This window comes from Tasmannia lanceolata, unplaced genomic scaffold (assembly GCF_043159265.1).
Source record: "Tasmannia lanceolata isolate RefF3 unplaced genomic scaffold, GAP_Taslan_0.1 ptg000018l, whole genome shotgun sequence".
NCBI classification, from domain to species: Eukaryota; Viridiplantae; Streptophyta; class Magnoliopsida; order Canellales; family Winteraceae; genus Tasmannia; species Tasmannia lanceolata.
This window is the reverse complement of record NW_027518695.1, coordinates 8,585,316-8,610,825: the sequence shown is the minus strand read 5'-3', so window position 1 is coordinate 8,610,825 and position 25,510 is coordinate 8,585,316. Positions and strand designations below refer to the sequence as shown.

Here is a 25,510-nt window from a genome sequence, read left to right as displayed (position 1 = left end):
TTGTTCTTTATTGAAAATTATAATGAATGGTTCTTTGCAAAACAAGCTATTTTGGTCTTATTCTTTCTTGAAACTTGACAATGATGCTTATGGTGAGAGTGATACTGATACTTTTTCAGCCATTCATGTGTGTCATTTATGTTTTACACAAATGGTTGGATTCATTCTCATGAAATCCATATTGTGGTAATTCACAGGGATTGACGAAAAAGGAGGAGCGCATCTTAATTTTGACTTTGATGAAGATGACTTACTTGATGAGTAAATCTTCTAAAGTTGTAAAGACTGAGTGCCTTCTTTCAGTATGTGTATAGAGTTCACTTATATGTGAAACTTTATTTTGGATCTTGATGAGAATCATATCCCATGTATAAATTTTTCTGAGATCAGTGAGGTTCATGTATATATGAAACTTCATTTTGGTTGAGTTTATTGTATATAAAACTCTTGTTTGTTCATAAAAGTATTTGTGTTTTTCAGTTGGATTACAGATCTTTTATGATAATGTGATGTGGATAGTTCAATATATTGTTTGAACATCACACTTTCTATCTATGGATCGTGCTATATGTAGAACATAAGGAGGAGATTGTTGGGTATATGTTCAAATATAAGCCCATAGATAATGGTCCAGGTGTTTGGGCTCATATGGGCTAAAGCCCATAACCTCTTATTCTCTCATACTTATCCCTTCAATATTTATTCTTTGATTAAATAGGGGCTGGAGGCAACGTGTTAGCATTCCACTTAGATGCAACCCACGTAATGCTTCAAGCAAACATTCCACCGACTCTCTTTTCTCCTCTCTGCCTCTAACACTTTTCTCCTCTCTGCCTCTAACAACAAGGATATGATCTTCAATTTTGGTTCCAATGGCCACTTTCTTAAAACCCAAAACATATCCTAATAAAGTTAGGAGTTTAGCGATGTAGGAATCAAGATCATCTTTCCCAAAAATCTCCATCTTAGCTTATTTTTCATCCACATGAAGACTTTTTGTTGACATCGCCATGTTATTGCCGAAAATCACCATTGGCCTTATGAAGTACTAACTCTATGCATCATGGTAACATACTGATTATGATTTGCTTAACACGATCCATAAATGTGTAGTGATTGCGAGTCAACTCTAGTTAGGGACCTCAATTTGTCCTCCTTGTCAGTATAAACTAACGAAGCCATTGTCTACAACTGAACATGCACCAATTATGAAAGAGACCCTATGCATGTGTAAGCTAGCCACTCGGCTTCCAACATTAGAAATGAAAATATATCCAAGCTCTTTTGTCTTACTATTTTCTTCTAAAGCGGACACTGATGGAGCGAAGGAAAACTTTCAGGACTGAGAAAGAACAATGATCCGGAAAAACACAATTATAAATGAAGATAGTGGCTGATGACTGGACGATTCATGCAGAGACAGACGAATGGATAAGATGAGGAAGAAGAATGGCAAATGGAGGCGATAAGGTTTTAGGTTTCATCGAGGAGATGAATTATTTCATTTTGATTTTAGAATGATATTTTGTCCCCGTTTCTTATATAAATATTTTATGGGATTTGCTAGGGACCATTGCAGAAGGCATTTCGGGGACCGGCTGGTGGCTGGGACACTACAACAGACACACATAGCCTCTCAATAAGATCCATTACGCGACCCATATCGATATGTCAGACAACCCTACATGCATAAGGGCACAAGTGGAACCCAATGAACATCTTTTTAGGAAAGAGCCTATCAACCCGTCATTTTGGCATTCAAGTGGCTATCAGGCTAGTTCCTAACTGACCCTATTTGGGCCCGCTTGTGCCACATCGATGTGATCAGATCCGTTGGTCGAATCGGGGACTACAAATCCTTGCAAATGCCTTATAATATCTAAACTGTTGATTTTCGCAGTTCTCCATCCTTTGGATTGGATGTTCTTTCTGTACGTGACAAAAAACTTGTGACTCGCCTCATGATTTTATACAAGTTCAATGGTCTTGATTTCACGTAGGTCCTCCACACCTTCCGATGGTATTGTCTACCAATTCACGAACTTAACATTTCCTCTCAAAGTCCCCACTAATGCCATCCAGATACTAAAATGGGAAGTGATATACTCGCCCCTTTTCTTCCCCGGGCCACCCCCCTTCTAGTGGGAAGAAAAAAGGGCCAAATATTATAGTGGGGGGAGAATTGGAGAAACACTGATCCTCGAACGTATGGAACGCGACACGGATTTATCCCAAAATATCTCCAACAAAACTCATTATGTCTGCTAATCCAAGCTTTCGGTAATCATCGCCCACGACGTAATCCAGGACACGTGTCAATCAGAGAACCAGCGGTCGATTGATAATGGAAGAGCATTCCTATTCCCTCCCTGAACAGGAAAAATCACGTGTGGGGAAGAAAGAAAACCATGAATGCAGGCGTTTTTCTCCTCCCTTTCCCTCTCGATTTCTCTCTCCTTCATAAACGAAACACCTTCAAATCTAGGGTTTCGAGGAAGAGGAGCGGTTGTCGGGTTTTGTCCAGTATTCCGGTCAAATCGGAAGCTTTCCGGCGCCGGACGATCGGGAGAACTCACGCCGACGTGAAGTCGGAGCCGTACGACGTGGCCGAGTCGGTGCCGGAATCCGTGAAGTTTCCCGACGGAGCGCTGACTGAAGCCGTAGTGGTGTTGGAGGAGGAGGAGTTGAGGAGTGATATTAGTTGGTGGGAGGAGTTCCCGAAGAGATGGGTGATCGTAGTTCTATGTTCCTCCGCGTTTTTGCTCTGCAATATGGATCGAGTAAGCTAGTTGCTTTGATTCTTCTGTTAATTTAAGTGGAAATTGGTGCCGATTTGAATGCTTGTGATTTATTCATTTGCCATTTTGCTGTATCTTTACTTGAGCGTTGCTTCACAGCTAATTTTTTTTGCTTTTCGGTATTTTTATGAGTAAGCTAAAACTTGTTGTGAACATCGATGGGGCAGATTCAAAACTAGAAATAAAACTTGCCACAACATGAACACCGATATCTCAATGACCAGATTTTGCCAAGTCATTGGCTATGGTGTTAGCAGATTGAGGGATCCAGCAGAAGGATATCTCCAATTATGCAACATTATTATGGGTTTAGGAGATGATATTGCAAAATATCCAAGGACCTGGGGATCTATTAGTGGCCCCACGGGATGACTAGTGACAAGTACTCAATCTGAGTATCCTTGGCAGACAGTTATATCTGTTGAAGAACCTAACTGAATGGACTAAAATGAGTAACCAAAATCATCCAAAGTATAAAATTCAATATTTTTGGTAGTATACTGCTATCTGTTTGAGGCATTTGGGGTATATGTGAGAATCTTGTAACTCTGAGCTCTTGGACCATTCGCAAATCTAACCAGTTTATCTGGCAAAGGGGAATTGCTTCTTTGTGAAGGAGGGAGTCCAAGACATCCTTCTCTGTTTTCCTCACAATCAAGTCGCGAGATATGTATATATTGTTTCGTCATATTGACCTTAAGAACATCATGGTCATTGCCCCTCATCACCTAGATGTATGCATGTATGTATGTATCACCAAACATTAGCAAATCATTAAACAAAGTAGTCACACAAACAGATAACAATCTACATAGGGACAAAGTCACAGTAGTTGTTGCTTGGCATGGTCAGTGAGTTAGCGAAGCGAAGCTGTTGTTCAAGTAAGCGCTATTCCGGACGTTAGGTAGCTTAACTAGTAGTTCGTAGTTCCCCAAGCCAGCCAAGAGTTAGGGTAGGTGCGTAGCTTGTTAGGAACCGAAGATTGAGCCCATCACCCTAACCCCTCTCTAGGAAAGGATAGCTCCTTACGACTGAGAAATAATTGCTCCATGGTAGCTCTCCGAAAGGACTTCAATCGATATCTTATATATGCTATCGACAAGACTTGTCGGTCTGGTGTCATTCAACTCATAGATGGTTTGATTATCCATCCCCCCTTTCTCACGCGAGAATTGGATAACATTGAGGACTCCTTCAATAGCATATATCTTATATGTGCTATCACCTATTGTTGTCGCTGTTCTTCTTCTTCTCTTTATTATTGTTGTTGTTGTTGTTGTTATTATTATTATTATTATTATTTATTAATGTCTATTCAGGCCTTGATGCAATTTGACATTAAACAAGGACCATCTGATGGGATTTCTTAACATTTTAGCCTTGTAACTATTCTCTGTCTATAGATGTTTTTTAGATACAATACCGATGAAAAAAGTATTTTTTTTTTCTTTTTAATAACTGTTACTATCTCCCTTCATGTTTGAGTTTTCAATACCTAAGAAGTAAGAACATCCTCCTAGTCTTTGAAGATCGATCTTCTTAGTTGATCGTCCAACAAAGGATAAATTAAATATTTCCTTGCTCATTTAAATGTTTCTACTTCTTCAAGCTATATTTTATGTGCATGTCAATGTTCTTTATATTTAACGTTTCATTATCAATATTGAATAGAGGTTCTGTTGCATAAATAACTTTTATGATTATTTTGATTTGAAGACGAGTTGGAATAAGTTGTTTCCTAAATTGAGGGAACCTGCTAATAATATCAAATAAACATGATTGTTTCCATTTTAACATATGATTATTCTGTCTTATTGTCAGGTAAACATGAGCATTGCCATCCTTCCCATGTCCGCAGAGTTCAATTGGAATCCTGCAACTGTTGGCTTGATCCAATCATCATTTTTCTGGGGCTACCTTCTCACCCAGGTTGGTTGACAAATATTGAGGGTTGGTCTAATAATAAGGTATCTTCATTTAATTTGTATGGATAAAAGATAAAAACATGAAAGAAGAAAGAAGCGAGAAAGAGAAAAGAAGAAAGAAAAAGAATGAGAGACGAGAGAGTTCGTGGAGGTTGAACGCTAACCCCACTACCACATGCTCTATACAGATATGAAGTTCAACTAATTACATGAGTTGCCATTTAGGATGTACAACAAGCTTTGATGATGTGAGAATGAGGATCAAGATATGAACTGTTGTGTAAAATTCTACCATGTAGAATGTATAACAATCTTGTTTTCCCGTGCTTCTCTCAGGTTTTTCCATCTTGTCTATGATAAAGGGACCTGCTACTTTAAGATTCTAAACTAATATTATATATCCTCTCATTCTTCTTAAATGATTCATCCTAGCTACTTGCGGAGGGCAATTCTTTGTTTTACATTTCATGTCCTGTTTCTGTTTTAATCCTCGTCGCTGTAATAATCTTAACCATGTCCACTGGTAATAAACCGTTGTTGTAGGTTCCCTACTGTCAATCATACATGTAGGAGAAAATTTCCATTATTCTTTTAATTATTTTTGTACATGTTTGTTTCAGTTTATTTCATGCATAAATGTGTCCTTGTTGCTATAGCTTCTGAACACTTGCATTTAGATGTATAAAATGATTTAAGTATTAAATCTATAATTTACATTCATTTTATTTTGTAAAATATTGGCTGTCATGTTAACTGTTTTTTCTTCTGATTGGTAATTTTGAAGCATAGATTGCTGGAGGTATATGGGCGGACACAGTTGGTGGGAAGTTTGTCTTGGGATTTGGGGTTGTCTGGTGGTCCATTGCTACAGTTCTCACACCCATTGCTGCTAAGCTTGGACTCCCTTTCTTACTTGTCACCCGAGCTTTCATGGGGATTGGTGAGGTTGGCAACTTACCATCTCTCTCTCTCTCTCTCTCTCTCTCTCTCTCTCTCTCTCTCTCTCTCTCTCTCGTTTAATGGAAATAGAAGAAGTATGCTTAACCTTCTATTGAATGTTGATTGAGTGTAAAACATGTAGTTATGTGACTAAGTTACATACTCATATTCTACTATTTCTTTTTGAATGATGATTCTTCTAACCTCCCTTCTAAAGACTTAATTGGAAATATTTCGTTATATTTTCTTGTTAGCTGTGATAGTTATCTTTGAGGTCAGTTGCCTGTAACAGAGTTGGAACTCAGGATGGATTATATGGATTTTAATTTCATCAGTCATAGATATCTGTCAGTTTTTTCTGTTGGTTTCATGAGTGATGGTATCTTCTTTCAGGGAGTTGCCATGCCCGCTATGAATAATATTCTGTCAAAGTGGATTCCCGTATCAGAGAGAAGTAGAGCATTAGCTCTGGTATACAGTGGGATGTATCTTGGATCAGTAACTGGGTTGGCGTTTTCACCATTATTGATACATAAATTTGGCTGGCCATCAGTATTTTACTCCTTCGGCTCCCTTGGAACTGTTTGGGTTGCATTGTGGCTAAATAAGGTAGCAATACTTCTATTTCCATCTACTAAACAGTTATTAATGTTTGTGTATCGTGAAAATGCATCTTAAAATTTGTCCTGCAGCTAAATTGTTTGATATGCTCACTGCATATGGAATAAGAAGCTTCTTAAAAGATTTTTGTCTAAGTATTTTACTCTATTTTTTATTGTTGAAGCATAAAAAATGTAATTTTAGCTCCTAAATGTATCATAAGTTTCTTTTATATGTCTAACATTTTATTTGATATATAACATTCATATTCAAGGCATTTTTACATCTTTGTGTTCTAGCATTTTCTTTGTATTAGCTAATGATAATGTTGCAGTATATTATAGAATATAGATAACACATGGTTTTTAGTTAATTCATTAGAATAAAAGGTACAGATTTTGAATGGATTCCCAGAATGGCTTGAACAGGAAGAGATACCTCTTTTTTTAATGGATTCCCAAAGGTACAGATTTTGAATGGATTCCCAGCCAACCCATAGGGTGAAAATAAAAGTGATTTGCTTTCACACAGAAGAAATTGAACTAGGTATTAAGATGATTGTTTTATCAGGTTCCATTTTTTTTTAAATTTTTGATCGGATAAATTTGCGGTAATGCTCATTTTAAACTTCCCCTTTCAACCATTTACACTTTCCTCTAAATTCGTAATTTTTCACAACTTTTGGGTTTCATAATTTCAGATTGAGATGAGCTGTAATTTCTGCAGGGAATCAATGTGGGGTCCTTTTGAAGGGTTAGAATGACTACGCATGATTTATTTAATGCCTCATCACATCGTGATTTCACCCCTAGAGTGTGAAAGCACCCTTGTTACCTAATTTTTTTCATTACCTTCATTTTATGCCATCTAGGAAGTTTAAATGGATCAACAATCATTTTATTTTGGAGCACCAATTAATACTATGAATCAGTGGGCCCCTCTGTTTCTAGTTGTATTTTTGTTATCAAATGTATAGGAACAGATCTGAATTTTCTTCAGCTAGAAAATGAAGTCACTTTTTGGCTGTTTTCTTTGCGTATTTAATATCAAGAATGACACATGTTGTATATATTTCTGTTTACTTTTGAATATTTTTATGCTTGTTTTTTCTGATATCACTTCTTCCTTTGTGAATGATACCTTAGGCACATAGTTCACCGTTTGAGGATCCAGAACTTCAGCCCGAAGAAAAGAAGCTGATCGTTGGTAATAGTGTTTCCAAGGAGCCTGTAAGGACTATTCCATGGAGATTAATCTTATCAAAGGCACCTGTGTGGGCCCTAATAGTCTCCCATTTCTGCCACAACTGGGGTACTTTCATTCTTCTCACATGGATGCCAACATACTACAACCAGGTAATAATTCTGCACAATTTTATGTGTTACATGTGTTATTTTTTTCCCACATAAACTGCTACATAATTTTTAAACACAATATTCCTGATAGGTTGATCTTGGATTGAAGGCTCTGCCTTCCTCTTTCTTGAATGTAGTGGTTTCTGTAGCAAGCTTTGGCGAAAATTTGGCATTTTGGAATATGAGTTATACAACAATTTACTGAAAGCGGAAGTTCTCATCCATGATTCATTAGATGAAATTGTTTAGCATATTTTTGCCAGAATTGCATCAAATACAAGAGTTAATTTTTTAATTTTATTTTTTTACCTTATTTTTAGAAAAATCAATGATATGTACATGCTGAAAGGCCAGCTGTAACATTTACCAACTAGCTGGGGCTCAGATGATGGGTAGTGGCTTTTGACACATGCAAATAAAACCCATTTGATTTGGTGCCCAGACAACAGAGCATACGATAAACAATAAGTTTCTAATGTATCTGAGGTCTTATGAGATGGAAACAGCCAGTGGTATCCATCAGTAGGGGTTCTGTGCTTACGGTCTCTTGATGCCTAAACCAAGAAGATCTTCAATTTAATATGGTTCCAGTGGGCAGGAAACATTCTTATTAGCAAATCATCTTGATACTAAAAAAGCCATGGGATTAGATTTATTTGATGTAACTAGTTTTAAGGGGCATTTTATGGCTTTGACGTCCATAAAGTTGAAATCCTGGAATTGTTATTTAAAAGTTTAAGATCCAATACCATTATTCATGCAACTCTGCTTTAAGGAAATAAAACCCGGCAAGATCATAGAATGATATCATCAAATAATACTATCTTTATTTAACTGTTTATGATGAAGACTGATGGTGGCATGGAACTGGAAAGATGAATAAGATAAACCTAGGAGAGCCTGAGAAGTTGAGGAAGAAGTTCATGCGACACATGATACATTATGATCCCTTTTACGATGACATTATTAGCATCCCTTGGTGGTGGAGGATACATTGACACACTGCAAATAGAAGGTGAAGGATAAAAGTGTTCTGAGGGACGCAGTAATTTTCTAGTTAGAAAAGAAGTGAGTCTGACAATTTTGATAGGAGTTATCTTGAAATCTGGAGGAGTGGGGGAAGCATTATGAATTTATGGTGACTTGATTAGCTTACCGACGGGGCTGTCTTCTTTGTTAGATGAGTTGGGTCATAAAATAACATTTCTACAATGTGTTAAAACACAGTATTTTTCTAGATAGAACAGAGGTGAGTCTGACGAATTTGAATAGAGGTATCTAGAAATCCTAAGAAGTTGGGGAAGCATTATGACTTTACGGTGACTTGATTAGCTTACCGATGGGGCTGGCTTCTTTTTTATATGAGCTGTGTCCTAAAATAACACTTACTACATTGTGTAAAATTTATGACACAAAACATTCATAAAGGTGAATACATAAGAGTCAATTTGCATTTTTCATCCTTTCTAGTCTGATATGTTGTGTATATTTGCTACAACTATTGTTTGAGATTGATATGATCTTCTAGTAATTTTAAAAGGATTATGTTCATATTATTGATGAAACGTATGTGGTAAAAAATTATAAAAATCATCATCCCTTTTATTTAAAAAGCTAGCAAAGATCTTGAGGCAATGTGGGTTTTGACTGAAACTGCATGTTGCTTTTGATTATGTTCAACTCCAAACCAGGTCTTGAAGTTCAACCTCACAGAATCTGGGCTTGTCTGTGTTTTACCCTGGCTTACAATGGCATTGTCTGCAAATATTGGTGGGTGGATTGCAGACACACTTGTGAGTAAAGGGCTATCTGTCACCATGGTTCGCAAGGTATGACATTTCTTTGATTTTTAAATTTAAAAATTTAAGGACATGCTTTTTTGGATGTTAAATCATTAAAGAGGTCCTGGCATTTTATACTTTTATAACACATTTGTTTTTCAATAAATTTGAGCTTTGCAAAGAAAATATTGCATTGTAGCTTTTTCATAAGCATCTAGATGGAGGGGTTAAAATTCTTTAGGGTGCACTTTTTGGTGCCGTTGCTGTCTTGTTTTGTTTCCACTTCCATCAATAATATGCTTCTCTGTTCTGAATTTTTCTTGATGATAAAAAAGAAAAGGTTAATGTTTTATGAATATCAATAGAGAAAAAGTGAGTTCCTTGGGAAATAGACTAGCAAGGTTCTTAAAATCTGCCACCAAGTAACTGAAATATACAACTCAACTCAACTCAACTCAACTAAGCCTTTGTCCCAAACTAGTTGGGGTTGGCTAATGAATCCTTTAGAAAATTTTCATGAATACTAAGTAACTGAAATATACTGCCTTGAAATCAAAGAACAAGGAACCTGTATATTTCTTTAGAAAACTGGGCAGGTTGACTTTATGAGCAAGTTTAGTATTACCTGAGATTTCCAGTTGGCTTCAGATTTGCCCGAGCTGTAATACTTGTTGACCGGAAAGTTTCATTGGTTGTTATAACATTGTTTCGTAGTTTCTGCGTCACAAAGAGAGATATCCTTATAAGTTTCTGAATTATGACTTGTTTTCAACCATGAATATCTCCACATTTCCTTTTTGCGGGGAGTTCTCCATCAAAATCTCAGGCTTAAGCTGGGAGGACTTTCGAAGGGAGCAGACACTGAAGGATGAGATGAAGAATGATAGTTTTGGAGGATATCAAATGGAAACAAATCGTTAGGATCTTATGGCTGAAAATGGCAATAAAATTACTGCCTTTTTTCATATCATTGCAAATGCGAGGAGGTAGAGTCATGTATCCAGTTTAATATTTGATGTGTCAAGTTTGAAAAGTAAGAACATTAGTGTGATCATTTATGTACTTAGTGGCACCAATTGAGGAGAAGATGAGAGAGCACTGCTTAAGATGGTTTGGACATATCCAACGCAGGCCTTTGGATGCTCCAGTGAGAAGAGGCGACTCTTGCCAAGTTGATGGAGTAAAAAGAGGTAGGGGCAGACCGAAAATAACTTGAGGAGAAACAGTGAGGAAAGACTTGATAGCTAGGAACATAATAGAGAACATGACCTTGGATAAGATAGAAGGGAAGAAAATGATCCGCGTAGACGAACACAACTAGAGCTAGGATTAGAGTCGGGTAGATTCCTTTAACCTTCTTCATGAATTTTTTCTAAAGGATTCATTTAGCCGACCCCAACTAGTTTGGGAAAAAGGCTTTGTTGAGTTGAGTTGAGTTGTATTGTCGGGATTTTGAATGAGTGTCCAAATCAGATGGCTTTCTGTTATTCTCCTTACTTTTTAATTGGTGATTGGGTTGGAATCTGCCAGTTTTTTTTTTTTTTTTTTTGAATTGGAATGGGCCAGAATTTTGTTCCCGGAATAAGAACCTTGGGTATTATGGTGTTGTTCTACGGGTCATGGGCTGTTCTATGAAAGACATCAAGTCCAATGTATAAAAGTAGAGGGTTATTCTGGTCCATAATGGGCGTATGACCCTGATACTGGAGGTCAGTTACGAAATATTGTGTTATGGTGAGTTTAATTTCTTGGAGCAGTAGGAAATATGGAACAGTAGACAAGTCCAGGTTAGAGTCTGAGCAGAGCTTAAATGGATGTTGTTTTTGCTCTGGAATTTACATCTTAGCCCAAGCTCATAGACTCTTTTGTGTGATAGTAAGAATTCCTTTTAAATGTCATAAACAAGGTTTCAGGTTTCAATTTCAGTATGCATTTCTGTCATGATATTTTAAAATTACGAAACATATAAGAACATATGCAAATGATGGACATTTAAGATGAAACTTTAGGAACCACTGGAATAAGCGCAAACACATACTAAAAAACCATTATGTAAGCAAAAAACCACCCATAATGATTTAACAACATCGAATATCTAGTGGCATGTATGGCAGCACATGTCTAATAATTCAATGCATACCGCATTTCACATGTAATTCATATAATTATGTATAATACACACACCACACTTTGCGATTCGTATAAATATAATTATGTAACACATACCGATATAATATACCACTAATACACTTACGGTTTTGGTTTCTCTATGAGTTTAGTTTCGGTATTCGTTTCCATGGGTACAGAAACAAAAATTTTTTGGTCTTTTCTTGTCGGTTTTGTTGAGAGGTAGAGAAAAGAGAGAAAGTAAAGAGTGAGAGAAAAGATTGAGTTAGGGTTCTCCCCCTCACTCATTTAATATAAATAATAAAGAGTGAAGTACAAAGACAAGTATGTCCTTGGGCATTACAATAAAGACCTAAAGACCTGTTAACACTCCCCCTCAAATTGGAATGTAGATATCTAACATTCCTAGCTTGTTACAATTATCAACTAACTTAGCTCTACTTAGAGGCTTCGTGAACATGTCTGCTAATTGATATGTAGATCTGGTAAACATGGGAGATATGTAGCCTCGCTGAATCAAATCTCTAATGAAATGACAATCCACTTCAATATGTTTGTTCATCTCATGGAAGACTGGATTCGTGGCAATGTAAATGGCGGATTTATTGTCACAGTATAACTGAGCTGGAGAAGAAGAAGAAGGAGGAAATCCAATATCTGAAAGTAAGGAACGTAGCCACATGAGTTCCCCACTCGTATGAGACATAGCTCTATATTCTGCCTCGGCACTGGATTTAGACACGACATCTTGTTTCTTACTTCTCCATGAAACAAGATTACCTCCAATAAAGGTGCAATATCCTGTAGTAGACCGCCTATCAGCCGGAGATCCTGCCCAGTCTGCATCAGTGTATCCTCAATTCTCTGGTGCCCATGCCTCTGAAATAACAACCTTTTACCTGGCGAACTCTTCAGATATCTCAATATCTGAAGTACAGCAGCCCAATGTAAAGTGCGAGGTGAGCTCATATGCTGGCTAACAGCGCTAACTGCAAAGGTAATATCTAGACGTGTAATAGTAGATAAATGAGCTTACCAACTAACCGTCTGTATCGCCCTGGATCTTCTAACAGGACTCCCTCCTCAGGGAGTAATTTCATATTCTGGTCCATAGGAGTTGAGGCAGGCTTGCCTCCCAAACAACCTGTCTCATCAAGAAGATCCAGAACATACTTCCTCTGTGAGAGGTAGATACCCCTAGTCGAATAGGCGCAACCTCAATGCCCAGGAAATACCGAAGACGACCCAAATCCTTAGTAGAGAACTCTGTCTGAAGGAAGAATTTGAGCCTCTGAATGCCACCTGTATCGCTACCAGTGATAATGATATCATCGACATATACTATCAACAGAACACAACCAGCCTGAGACTGAAAACTGAAGACGGAGTGATCAACTGCGCACTGCATCATGCTAAAGCGAATAAGTGTAGCACTGAACTTCCCAAACCAGGCTCTCGGAGATTGTTTGAGACCATAGATGGATTTTCTCAAACGACAAACAAGAGAAGATCTCTCCCCTTGAGCAACATATCCAGGAGGTTGCTCCATAGAGACCTCTTCCTCCAAATCACCATGAAGAAAGGCATTCTTTACATCCAACTGATGAAGATGCCAGCCATGATTCACAGCAAGGGATAGCAGGACACGGACATAAGGAATTTTCGCAACTGGTGAAAAAGTCTCGCCATAATCAATCCCATATGTCTGCGTGTACTCTTTGGCAACAAGTCGAGCCTTAAGGCGCTCAACTATGCCATCAGGAAGGTGCTTGACTGCATAAACCCAGCGACAACCAACGGGGCGAGCACCATATGGTAGAGGGACCAAATCCCATGTCTGATTGGCCTGACGGGCCTGCATCTCAAGATCCATAGCCGCCGCCAGCCTTGATGATCAAGTGCCTCCTGTAGAGTCTTAGGTAGAGAAATAGAGGACAAAGACGAAACAAAACTACGAAATACAGGGGTGAGAAAGTCATAAGACACAAAAGAGGAAATGTGATGAGCAGTACTGCGAGACCGAGTGCGAGAGACAATGGGAGAGTCAGAATGTACCTCAGAAGTGGGGATCTCCGGCTGAGATTATGATGGCTCGGGCGGGGTTGAATGAGCAACAGATTTGGTCCGACGCTGATACTGCTTCAATGGTGGAGGTAGAGGGACTGCACAAGGCGCTGATGTTGGCATAACAGTAGAATCAACTGTAGGGGAGGAACTGGACACTGGAGGTGTAGAAACAGGGATGGGATCAGGAAGAACCGGAAGAGGAAGAACAGGAGTATGTGAGGAATCCTCCTGAAGTGTAGAGGGGGAGGGATCCAACGAGATGGACGGACTAAAAAACGATTGGGTCTCAAAGAATGTAACATCCGCCGAGACAAAGGATCGTCGCAGGTGAGGGCTGTAACAACGATAACCCTTTTGGGTCCGAGAGTAACCTAGAAAGATACACCGTTTGGCCCGAAGATCCAACTTATCTAATCCTGACCCAAGAACGTGGACAAAACAGAGACAGCCAAAAACTCGAGGTGTAAGAGGGAAAGGGTCAGAGGTAGGACGAAGAATCGAGAACGGAGAGGTGCCACCAAGGACCGAAGAGGGAAGCCTATTCGCCAGGTAGCATGCTGTGAGTACAACATCAGCCCAATAGGTCTTAGGGATCCGCATCTGAAAGAGTAGTGTCCAGGCCCCATCTAACAAGGAGCGAAGCTTCCGCTCAGCCACTCCATTATGCTGAGAGGTATGAGCACATGAGGACTGATGAAGAATGCCTCGCGAAGAGAGGAATTCCTGAAAACCATTTGAGTAAGAGAAATATTCCTTTGCATTGTCAGTGCGAAGACATTGGATAACACATGAGAATTGATTACTAACTTCAGCATAGAAATCACGAAACACAGAAAAAACTTTAGAACGATCTTTTATTAAATAAGTCCATGTCATACGTGAATAGTCATCAATAAAGACCACAAAATAGTGAAATCCAAATAAAGAGGTAGTCCTCGCAGGACCCCATACATAAGAATGAACAAGAGCAAAAGGGTGTGAAGCCCGACTAACAGTCCTAGAGGGAAATGGCACACGATGATGCTTCCCAAGTTCACAGGCCTCACACTGAAAAGACCTAACAGATGAAGAAGAACGAAGGGAATCCTGCGTAAACGCTCCATAGATGGGTGACCTAGATGACAGTGTCACTGGTATGCATCGGCCGAGCCATGTAGAATCGGATGGGACGGAGTGCAGTCGAGACGATAAAGGCCATCCACCTCACGGCCCGAGCCAATCGTCCTCCCAGTCGAGAGATTCTGAAAAAGACAATATGAAGGAAAAAATGAGATAGAACAATGAAGATGCTTTGTTAATTGACTAACAGAAAGTAAACTGAAAGGTGATTTGGGGACACAGAGCACAGATGATAATGTAATGCCTGGTGAAGGGGAACAACTGCCAACACCAGTGATAGGAGAGGTACTCTCATCAACAAGAGTAATAGAACGTGAAACAACATGATGAAAATCATGTAAAGATGACTGGGTACCTGTCATGTGATGAGATGCTCCCGAATCAATAATCCAGGAGCTAGAACTAGAGAGGAACGAAGCAGGAGAACTACCTGGCTGAACAAGACCAGCAGTAGGAGGGCGGCTGGCAGACCTGAAACGCTGTAGCTCATCATAGTCGGCACGAGAGACGGCCATCTGATCGGTCGGAGTAGCCAGTGGTGTCTGTGAGGGGCTGTCAATAGGAGCAAGCGAATCTAGAAGGGCAAGATGTGCAGTACGACCCTGGCGAGAATATGGAGTGTGACACAGCTCAGGATGGAGATCAAAGCATGTCTCGTGATAGTGACCCTCACACCTACAATGAGTACAATAGGGCCGAGCTCGACCTCCACGGCCACCCTCTAGGCCGCCGCCATGTCTGCCTCGGCTAGTATCGCGACCATGACCGCGACAAAAAATGCCTCCTCCTCGGGAAGGGCTGTCAGCGGCTCCATAAGCAGCAGTAGTCAAGACATCCACGGGAGTAGGAACAGTAATGCCAAGTGCACACTGCTGAGCTCGTAAAAATACCTCCTGAAGAGTGGGTACAGTACCAGACTCAAGGATGTGCTGTTGAAGATGAGTGAACTCTGGTCCAAGACCGTCAAGGAAATGAACAACACGGAGCTGATCCCGCTGTCTGGCTGCCGTGGTAAGATCAGTGGTGAGAGGCAAAAGAGCATCCAGCTGCTGGCAATAGGAGACAAACTGTCTGTAGTAATCATGGACTGTAGAATCACCACGCTTGTGACCCATCCAGTGCGAATAAGTATCGCAGAGACGGGCGACATTCCCCTCACCAGAATATAATGCCGCAGTGTGCTCCCATACCTTTTTGGCAGTAGGGAGATCCATCATGGTGCTAGCAATGGCAGGGGTCATACTCTGCCATAGAAGTGTACGAACAAGGGCATCATCTACATCCCAATCATTAAAGGTAGGGTCAGTCTCAGGAGGGGGATCACGACGAATAATAGAAATCTTTCGTCGGGCCTTCAGATATGTCTCCACAGCAATCTTCCAAGTCAAATAGTTGGATCCATCAGGACGGGAAGTGGTAATCGGTGGGAATGACGCATCCACCGAAGACAAAGACGACGACGCAGCCTGATGCGGCTAGGAACTAGTAGCCATAGCTGGAGTATGAATAGTAGGGTCCTCAATATGAGGGGTATCTTCCATAAGAGACTGGGAAGAAGATTGAAGAGGACCAACAACGAGCAAGTAGAGACCAGGATGAAGACTATAAGCAAGCTAATAGACCGCGGCTTCGTGAGGACAACATATGCATAAGGGAGGCATGAGATAGCCTCATGACATAAAGACAAAGTCGAGACAACTCCGAGCCACAAACATCGCAATGATGTAAGTACAAATCCAGAACAACACCATGAAGATAGTGATCAAGCCGAACAAGAAAATCTAGGGCATAGCTATGACCCAAAAGAAGAAGAAGAGATTATGATGGATCAGATTAGGGCAAGGAAGAGTGGGGAAAAGAGGGTACTGTAGCGATGTACTGTATCGGGTACTGTAGCAAAGAATGGAGGGGTTATGGTTAGGGTTAGGGATGGAGAAGATGGAGGTGGATGTTAAGGTTAGGGTTAGGGAAAAAAGAAGGAAAGAAAAGAAAAAAAAATGGCCCTAGGCATCCATGCCCTAGAGCTCTGATACCATGTTGAGAGAGGTAGAGAAAAGAGAGAAAGTAAGGAGTGAGAGAAAAGATTGAGTTAGGGTTCTCCCCCTCACTCATGTAATATAAATAATAAAGAGTGAAGTACAAAAACAAGTATGCCCTTGGGCATTACAATAAAGACCTAAAGACCTGTTAATAGGTTTCGGCAAAAATATAAAACTATGTATACCACCAATACACTTACGGTTTCGGCGTGTGTATCGCTGGGGATGGAAAGAAAAACATTTTGGTTGTTTTGTTTCGACTTCGTTGGAAGTTTAAAACTATGGTCACAAAATCCAATTTTTCATGCCACCACTAAGCATGTGGAAATAGATTTTCATGTCATTTGTGCGAAAGGAGAGATTGGGGGGGTGGGGGTGGGGTATTCTTCCTGTACACTTTTTTTACTGGAGAATAGATTGCAGATGTATTCACCAAGGGCTTGAATAGAGAGCAGCACACAATTGATTAACAAGCTGAATATCTTTCAAAGAAATATCAGTTTGAGGGTGAGTGTTAGAGTGCATGTATACATGAGTGCATTTTGGTCATTTTTGATATATGGTATATAAAGATTTCGAGTTAATGAAATCATACTTTCTCCATCAATTATTGTCTTCTTTTCTCTTATCTCTTCAGCTTTCAACCATGACATAGAGAGTGGTTGGCGGCCTGGTAGGGCCAACAGAGGTGCAGGTTTGAAGTGTGGAGTGCTATTAGTAACATGATAGAGGACTTCATTTTAGGGATACGATATAGAGAGGGAGGTGGTAACAAAGTCAAGTCTTGGGAAGATTCTTGGCGTAGGTGATACTCCTTTGAAGACATCTCATGTGCCCCTATTCAGAATGGCCAATAACAGGGAAGATTCCTTAGCGGAATCATACACAAGGACCGGCTAGAGTATTATGTGGACATTTATCTTCAAACAAGCTTCTATACATTGTGAGATAGATGTGGAAATTCTGATGGCGGATCTAGAAGGAACATATATTAAAAGAGAAATGACATAACTATAGAAGTGGCAAATAGATTCCCAATTTGCGGTCAAATCGTTCTTCGTTTGGTTGGAGGGTCAGGATATTAGAGTTGCACCAACATATACTATGGGCATTTTCATTACCTCGCAATTGACCAGCTCATACATCACAAGCGAATTATACTCAATTGATGCACTGTGTGTACTATAGCCGAGGAGTTGGTCCATCACCTTCTCATTCATTGCCTTGTTACAACTGGATTATATAGATACATATTTCCTTTATTTAGATGTTGCCGGGTGATGCGGAGGTCTCCAGGTGCACAAATCGCTAGGTGGACGAGTTTATTTTGCTCCGTAAGAGGTAAACCGTTACGGTATTGGTGCTTTTTCACGACACTACGGATCGTATGGAAGGAATGTAACATCAAATTTTTCAAGGGGGAGGAATAGAAGCTTAGCCACAATGTGGAAAATAATCTTCAACAGATTGGTAAGCTGGGCACTTGTGTTGAAGTTTTTAAGAGAGCTGGGTGCAGCCCACCTACGGAGGGTGTGGTCTTTCTATTTGTAGAGTATGAAGGCACATGCTAGACTCACCCTAGATGGAGGGCCCCACCTCTAGGGTTATAAAATTGAATTTAAATGGCTTGAGCTTAGGTAATATGGGACCAACAGGTATCAGGGGCATAATCAGAGATCATGAAGGAGTGGTTAGGGCGGTCTTTTCTCAATCTATAGGATAGAAAGACACTAATGAAGCAAAAGCGTGGGCATTGAGGCAATGAGTTAAGCAAGTGACTTGTAGTCATGTTCGTAGAGATACCAAAGAGGATTTTTTTGGCAAGGAGCTGCATGAATAGACCATTACTAGTAGGACACTGGTATTAGATAGGGTGACAGATGATATACTCTGAGGGGGAGTGTTAAAGTATAAAAGATTAAATAACGCCTTCTCCAACAGCTTAAGCTTTTGGAGTAACTGGTAGTTTCACAACTAGTTTATATGGTATGCTGGTTATCTGTTTGTACTATTATGTTGATAACTGCCATCTTTAATCCGACAAATGGTTTTTATGTTGCAATTGTTATCATTGAATTTGTCTGTTTAAACTGCTTATTTTATCTTGTGATTGAACATTTGGGTCCGCAGATTATGCAATCTATTGGGTTTCTTGGTCCAGCTTTTTTTCTAACTCAGTTGAGCCATATCCACTCTCCTGCAATGGCAGTACTCTGCATGGCATGCAGTCAGGTTTGTTTTCTACCCGCAACTTTCAACTGATGTTATGGATTCATACATTGTGGTTTCTCGTACACTGCTTTTTTTTTTTTTTTTTTTTTTCATTTTTGGTGGTTTTGGACCATGAAGTAATGGATATAAAGCTTTGCTTGCTGCAGTCCATACCTGTATATCTGTACAGGTATGAATCCGTGTCAAAAGTTTGGAAATCAATCATTGGTTTGGTCTAGTTTCTAGAAAATGAGTCAGTGTTGCTGGATTTCTTGGCGGATGTTATCTTGGGAAGGAGGGATTTGTCATTTCTAAGAGCTCCCTCCACCCCCAACAAGATTACTTTGATTATCTCTCTCTCTCTCTCTCTCTCTCGCGCACATGCATACAGTTTCTAAAGAACTTCAGTTTTTCTCCTGTTTTCTCATCTTCTTTTGCTTACCCACCTTACTTTATTAAGGATTTACCCCTGACACCTCAAACCAAACCCTGTGAAGGGAAAATTGCAGTTTTCAAAAACAAAAAATGTTAAGGATTTGATAGGATCATTTTTGGTATTTGAACTGTGCATCAATCCTAAACATATTGAAAATAACTGAGGTCTATGTAGTTCTGGTTTTAATACAATTATATCGTATTATATCTTCCATTGCTTTTTATTTTTTTTTCCAAAAATTCCAGATAATTTACACATTCCTTATTAATTATTATATTTTTTTGGTTTAATCATTTGACTCGTTAGACTTGGCCATGTCACTCATCCATATGTGTTGGCGAGTTCGAGTAGGATCCTTGCTTTGAATGATGGTTTAGATCTAAAAACTCTGATAGGGACTCACATTTGAATTTCTTCAATAGGGTACTGATGCATTCTCACAGTCTGGTCTGTACTCTAATCATCAAGACATTGGTCCTCGATATGCTGTAAGTACCGTTTGTTAAATGGTATCTTATCCATAATTTCAAATGTAATAATCACTTACACATTCCTTTAATTGTTGAAAATTCACAAAAGTTCAAGTTTCAGACATGTAAAGTAGCGGAAAATATTTTGGAAAGGTAACACATTCTTTTTCTGGGATTATGTACAGGGAGTACTGCTGGGTCTATCAAACACTGCCGGGGTGTTGGCAGGTGTCTTTGGGACAGCAGCCACGGGTTACATCTTGCAACATGGTTTGACCTCATCTGTTTCTATCAACTATAAACTCTATAAACTAGACACTATGTCACAGATACCTCTGATATTTTCAAAATATTGCGTTTTTATCGGTGACATATAATAAACGACAAAATCCCGAAATAATCGTGAGATTTTAAAAATATAGCGATATTTTCATTTTTATTAGAAAATATTGTGATAATATCACGATATTATCCCGGTGATTTTATTTATATTTTTTCTTAAATTTTTTATTTTTTAATAATTTTATTTTTATCATTTTTCATTTCATAAAAGAGTGGCAAAATTTTTCGGTCGGCTGCCAACCTGACGCCAACCGTCCTCAATCTTGGCTTGGGATAGGCTGTGAAAAATACAGGCAGAGTTTTTCACCGCTTAAGATGGTTTGGACATATCCAACGTAGGCCTTTGGATGCTCTGGTGAGAAGAGGCGACTCGTGCCAAATTGATGGAGTAAAAAGAGGTATGGGTGCCAAATTGATGGAGTAAAAAGAGGTAGGGGCAGACCGAAAACAAATTGGGTAGAAACAGTGAGGAAAGACTTGATAGCTAGGAACATAACAGAGAACATGACCTTGAATAGGATAGAATGGAAGAAAATGATTCACTTAGAAGAACCCAACTAGAACCAGGATTAGAGTCGGGTAGATTCCTTTTACCTTCTTTATGATTTTTTTCTAAAGGATTCATTTAGCCAACCCCAACTAGTTTGGGACAAAGGCTTTGTTGAGTTGAGTTTATTTTTATCATTTTTCGCGATATAAACCCCAAAAAAAAAAGGAAAAAAATATATCCCAAGATTTTCCCTTGCCAAGAAATTCCCGAGAGCGATATTTGTGACATAGACTAGACATGGGACATGTTCGTCATTGTTAGACACTCCATAGTGGCGAGCATTGACTATGGACATGTCTATTTACAACTATATAATAATACAGAAAGATATATTATTCTCCACTCCATCTTTTTTGTAACTCGTGATCTGCTTTTTTCCTTTTTGGAACTTCACCACATTTATCGTTTTAAAATGACCAAAGAAACGTCTCTTTTTCATCCATCTTTCCTCCTTCACACCTCTTGTTGGTAGGTTATTCACGGCAAAATTCTCACCAGCGACCTACTTGTCACTAGATGTATTTGTGATTCTCGAGACTGTGTGCAATGCAGTTTTCCCCTGGAGACTCCATCTCATCTATTTATTCATTGCCTCAGAGCGGTTCAAATTTGGAGCTTCTTCTTTAACTTGTTTAATAGTTTAGAATTTTCAAAATTACCGTCTTTTTAGCCCTTTTGGAAACAGTGGCGAAAGGCATAAAGTAATAAAAGGCTTGATTGCCTATCGTAAATCCTCCCCCCTTCAACCATATGGATAGTGTAGACTGTAGAAGAATATGAATGAGCTTATTTTTAACACTAAACATAACCCCATTGTTAAAGTAATTGAATGGATTATTGTTGAAGTTTCTGAGCCTGAAATAATAAGTGCTTTGAAGCTGTGGCCTTACAAGATATTATTCGTAAGGGCTGTTTGTCTGGGAAGAAGAAAAAAGAAGGGCATTAAGTTGGAGGAACGAAAGAAAGAGAGGTAAGGGAGAGATAGAAAAGACTTTACCAGTTGAAAAGTTGAGAGAGAGGGAGGTAGAGAGACAAAGGGCTGTTTGTCGGGGAAGGAAGGGTGCAATTGTAGGAAAGAGAGATAGAGAGAAAAGACTTTACTAATTGTGAAGCCGAGAGAACCGAAGGGCTGCTTGTTTGGGAAGAAGAGAAAGGAAGAGTGCGAAGTTGGAGGAAACGAGAGATAGATAGAGAAGAGACTTTACCGGTTGTGAAGCTCACCACCTTCACATCCGATAAAGGGGGCAGTAAAGTACGAGGAAAAAGGGCGAATTTATAATCCTCACCCCACCCCCCGCCACCCGCCACACACAGACATATAGGATTGGACAAAATGACAAAAATACCTGTCACAAAGCTCAACCATTTCTAGTAAGCCACGGGTCTCGTAACCCAGTGAGGCTGTTGGAGGGTGTCCCAAATTCTTCAGATTTTACTTCCAGAACCTTTTTAGCATCAACTTGGAAGACATAGGAACAAAAACCTTATATCTAGTTTTTAGTTTTTTTTTTCAAGATGCTAATAAATTCCTAGTCAATTTCACAACAAGAATCCCGTTTTACTTCCATGGCTCTGAATTCCCCCAATTCCCCTCTGCTTCAAATGAATCATCTGTAATCCAACATCACTTGTTGCTCCAGCACCTCTCCAAGAACTTTCACGGTCATGAGCTTTGTTAACATAGCCTCCATGCCGAGCCATTAGTTAATCACTAACCAAAATCAAACCTTAAAACAAGGTTGGAGAGAATTTCCCAACCAGAATGAGGCACCCAAAACGTTAAGTGAGAAAGCAATGGATGTTGCTCAGAAAGCCAAGTATTAGATATGGTGACCTTCGGAAACGCGATACAACCTATTCAGTTAGGTCATAATCTAGAAAGGTACATATCATGCAAACATGGGTCATAAAGCCACAAGATACCCTGTATGTATATATATAAGAAGAAAGACGATTCTAATAACGAAGAAAGATAATTTATCATTTAAACACAGTTCAGTAGAACATAAGATGTGTTTATGTATGCAAAAAAGAAAGAAAGAGATGAACTATACTTCTTCCCTGTTACGCTTGTAGCTGTCATATATGCCTGACTATAATCTTAGAAAATAATATCCTTGTTACAGAATGTCTTCTATTGATCGTATTACATTGCAGTGGTTTCAATTTCTTACACTTTACTTAAAAATCCTCAGGTTCTTGGGATGACGTCTTCAAGGTTTCGGTTGGACTGTATCTGTTTGGAACCTTGGTCTGGAACCTCTTCTCAACTGGTGAGAAAATCCTTGACTGATTGGGAGTGCACCGACTTATTGGTACGCAACTAGTACTCCAAAGTCCTAACTCCCTTAACCAAACCTGAAATTAAAGTTAAAGAGAGTCACAAATTGAGAGGAGAGACCTGGGGTGTTTCTAACCGGTTCGTGGCATTCTGGAACCAGAAGGAAAGCTACCTCACACAAGGAGAGTTCTCTGCATTTGATTGGCACTCATGCCAAAGCTATGGAATTCTTCAGTTTCAGAATTTCTTGATGGATATAATGACTGACCCCTCCATGTTTAATCATTGCTAAGGAGTTTGACAGTTTCGCAAAACAATGCCATGTCATCTGTTCTGGGTTTTCATTCTTGAAGCCATCAATGGATAAAGATGCAGAATAGCCTCGAGGTGTCATAACATATATGTATATTCAGTGTTAAATCTTATCATTCTTACACTGAGGTATTTTGTTTTACATTTCTTTATAAATATGTATGTTACAAAACACGCGAACTGCCAGTGCACTTATCCGCACTTGTAATTTTGTTTGGTTAATATTAACAGAATTCATGGCAGTCGTGGGGTTAGACTTCATACCCCACGAACCTTTTCCTTCTCTTTTTCTCTGCTTCAGATTTTACGACTTGGTGTCTCCTACAAGGATACTAATTTAAAAATAAAACTTCATAACAGTGTTTATCAGTGGCAATATTTGATTTTGAGACATCTTTTCTTACTAAAAATTGAAAGAATTCAAGATACTAAAGACACAAAAAGTTGGGGAACATTGGAAGAGTATGTACATAAATGTTGGTGTTTTGGAATTTGTGAGTTGATTTGAAACATTGGAAGAGTATTTACATAGATGTTAGAATTACTGATGCTTGAAATTACTGGCAACATATTATGTTTCCATGAAATTTAATATATTGGAATATAGCATCTATTATTTATGCATAATTAAGAATTGAAATTTCTTAATTATAAATTTGTAAGTTCCCCTCCCCCTTCTTGCTATTGTAAAAAAAGACTCCTCGGGGTCGATCTTCACTAGATTGTAATTTTTCTATTTCTTAATATCTGGTAGGGGTCCGGGCTAACCCCAGCTTGCCCATAAATAAAAAAAAAACTTAAGAACTGAAATTTCAGGATTTCTCAGTTCATTTCTTAATATTGCTGGAATCAGGAATTGGAATCAGCATCCTATTCTGATTCCCCTGTAAACGGAGTGGTAAAAAATTAGAATGAAAAATTTAATTAAAAAATCCAACAAAAATTTCATTCCCTTTGGCAGCGTGGATTCTGCATAGTGCATACTACTGCCTCTTGGGGGTGGGAAACAAAAATTTCTTGATGGTAAGTATGTGGGTGTGGTCTCATCAAAGCTTTTTCTATTGAAGGGGTGCATTTTCAAGTGGGAGAATGTTTGTTCAGACCCTGTAGTGGTCTTCTTATGCTTTACATGTGAAGACGTGAAGTCTCTCCTTGTCTTTTCTTCAAGTTGGGACCCAATAGGGCTCGTGCATGTTCAATGTTTATTTTTTTTCTATTTCGTCTGTTGATATTTCTTTACGTCCTATTGTATTTTCAAAAAATAATTTACGTGCACCGACAGTTTCTCATGCCTTGCAATCTCTCTTAATTCTCTAATATTTGCATTGAATGCTTGCAATCTCCATGACTAGATGTATTTGCATTCTCAAGAGGTATGATGCCCCACAGATCGTAACGAGATAATTGTATGGTACCATGTCTACCTACCCAAATGGAGAGACCCCTTAAAGAGACCATCCACCTAATAATATAGGTAAAAGAGTCAAGAGGGAGACCAAAGGTGCTCGTCTTTTTTCTTTTTTTTTTCTGTAGTCTGCCCCTTACTTATACCATCTTGTTCTCTTTCTCTCTTCTACTTGAAATACATTAACAAATAAATTGAGATTGTCTTGTATAATCCCAACTACAAATTGCTCAAAACCAAGTGTATTAAAATTGGTTTCCTACTCTCAAAACATACAACCAATTAGTAGTTGAATATAAGTAAGCTGCCAGAAGACAACAAATAAGCAATCCACTAGCTGGTAATGCAGCATGAGAGATGCTAGTGCTCTTAACCTTATCCTACCCTCCATAGAGAAAAACAAAGGATAGAAATTAAGAAAAGAAAATTGCATTTGTTGCTATGTGCATCAGAAATGACAAATTCATTTGGCGTACCATGTCGCTTCGCTTACTGTATGCAGAAAAAGCTTCTTAATATCTACTGTGAAAAAGCATAAAGACAAAGCAATGGCTCATCGAAACAGGTGATCAAGGGGGCAAATCAACAGATGAATGATTCCTTTCAGGCAAGTCCATATTGATGGGGAAGTGAATAACAGAGTTTTTTTTTGTTGCAAAAGGCCATTATTGCCTGTCTTCTTCCTACTAAAAAAGCATGAAAATACAAAGACCCGTTTTAGTCCAGTTTAGAGACCACTATGCACTCCTATTG

The 25,510-nt window shown here is 39.0% G+C and overlaps 1 protein-coding gene across 4 annotated transcripts; it reads left to right on the top strand.

The window, feature by feature from the left end:
- The first annotated feature begins 2,205 nt into the window (after positions 1–2,205).
- Positions 2,206–23,635, top strand: LOC143849776 (ascorbate transporter, chloroplastic-like). 4 transcript variants are annotated; one of them, XM_077358957.1, is made up of 11 exons: positions 2,213–2,780; positions 4,620–4,727; positions 5,513–5,668; positions 6,056–6,271; positions 7,408–7,617; positions 9,309–9,446; positions 18,881–18,982; positions 19,820–19,885; positions 20,053–20,137; positions 22,955–23,074; positions 23,201–23,340. In XM_077358957.1, the coding sequence occupies exons 1-10, from the start codon at positions 2,409–2,411 to the stop codon at positions 23,050–23,052; spliced, it is 1,551 nt and encodes a 516-aa protein (XP_077215072.1). In that variant the 5' UTR covers positions 2,213–2,408; the 3' UTR covers positions 23,053–23,074; positions 23,201–23,340. The 4 variants fall into 4 exon arrangements, with proteins under 4 accessions (XP_077215070.1, XP_077215072.1, XP_077215074.1 ...); XM_077358956.1 differs by having other exon boundaries at positions 2,217–2,780; positions 22,955–23,635; XM_077358955.1 differs by lacking the exons at positions 19,820–19,885; positions 20,053–20,137 and having other exon boundaries at positions 2,206–2,780; positions 23,201–23,635.
- Positions 23,636–25,510: the final 1,875 nt, after the last annotated feature.

Bases quoted from the DNA above. Each gene is read 5' to 3' on its own strand.
- LOC143849776 (XM_077358955.1), top strand. From the start codon at position 2,409: ATGAATGCAGGCGTTTTTCTCCTCCCTTTCCCTCTCGATTTCTCTCTC. The intron at 6,272-7,407 runs GTAGCAATACTT...ATGATACCTTAG, and splicing joins TTGCATTGTGGCTAAATAAG to GCACATAGTTCACCGTTTGA. The intron at 7,618-9,308 runs GTAATAATTCTG...ACTCCAAACCAG, and splicing joins TGCCAACATACTACAACCAG to GTCTTGAAGTTCAACCTCAC.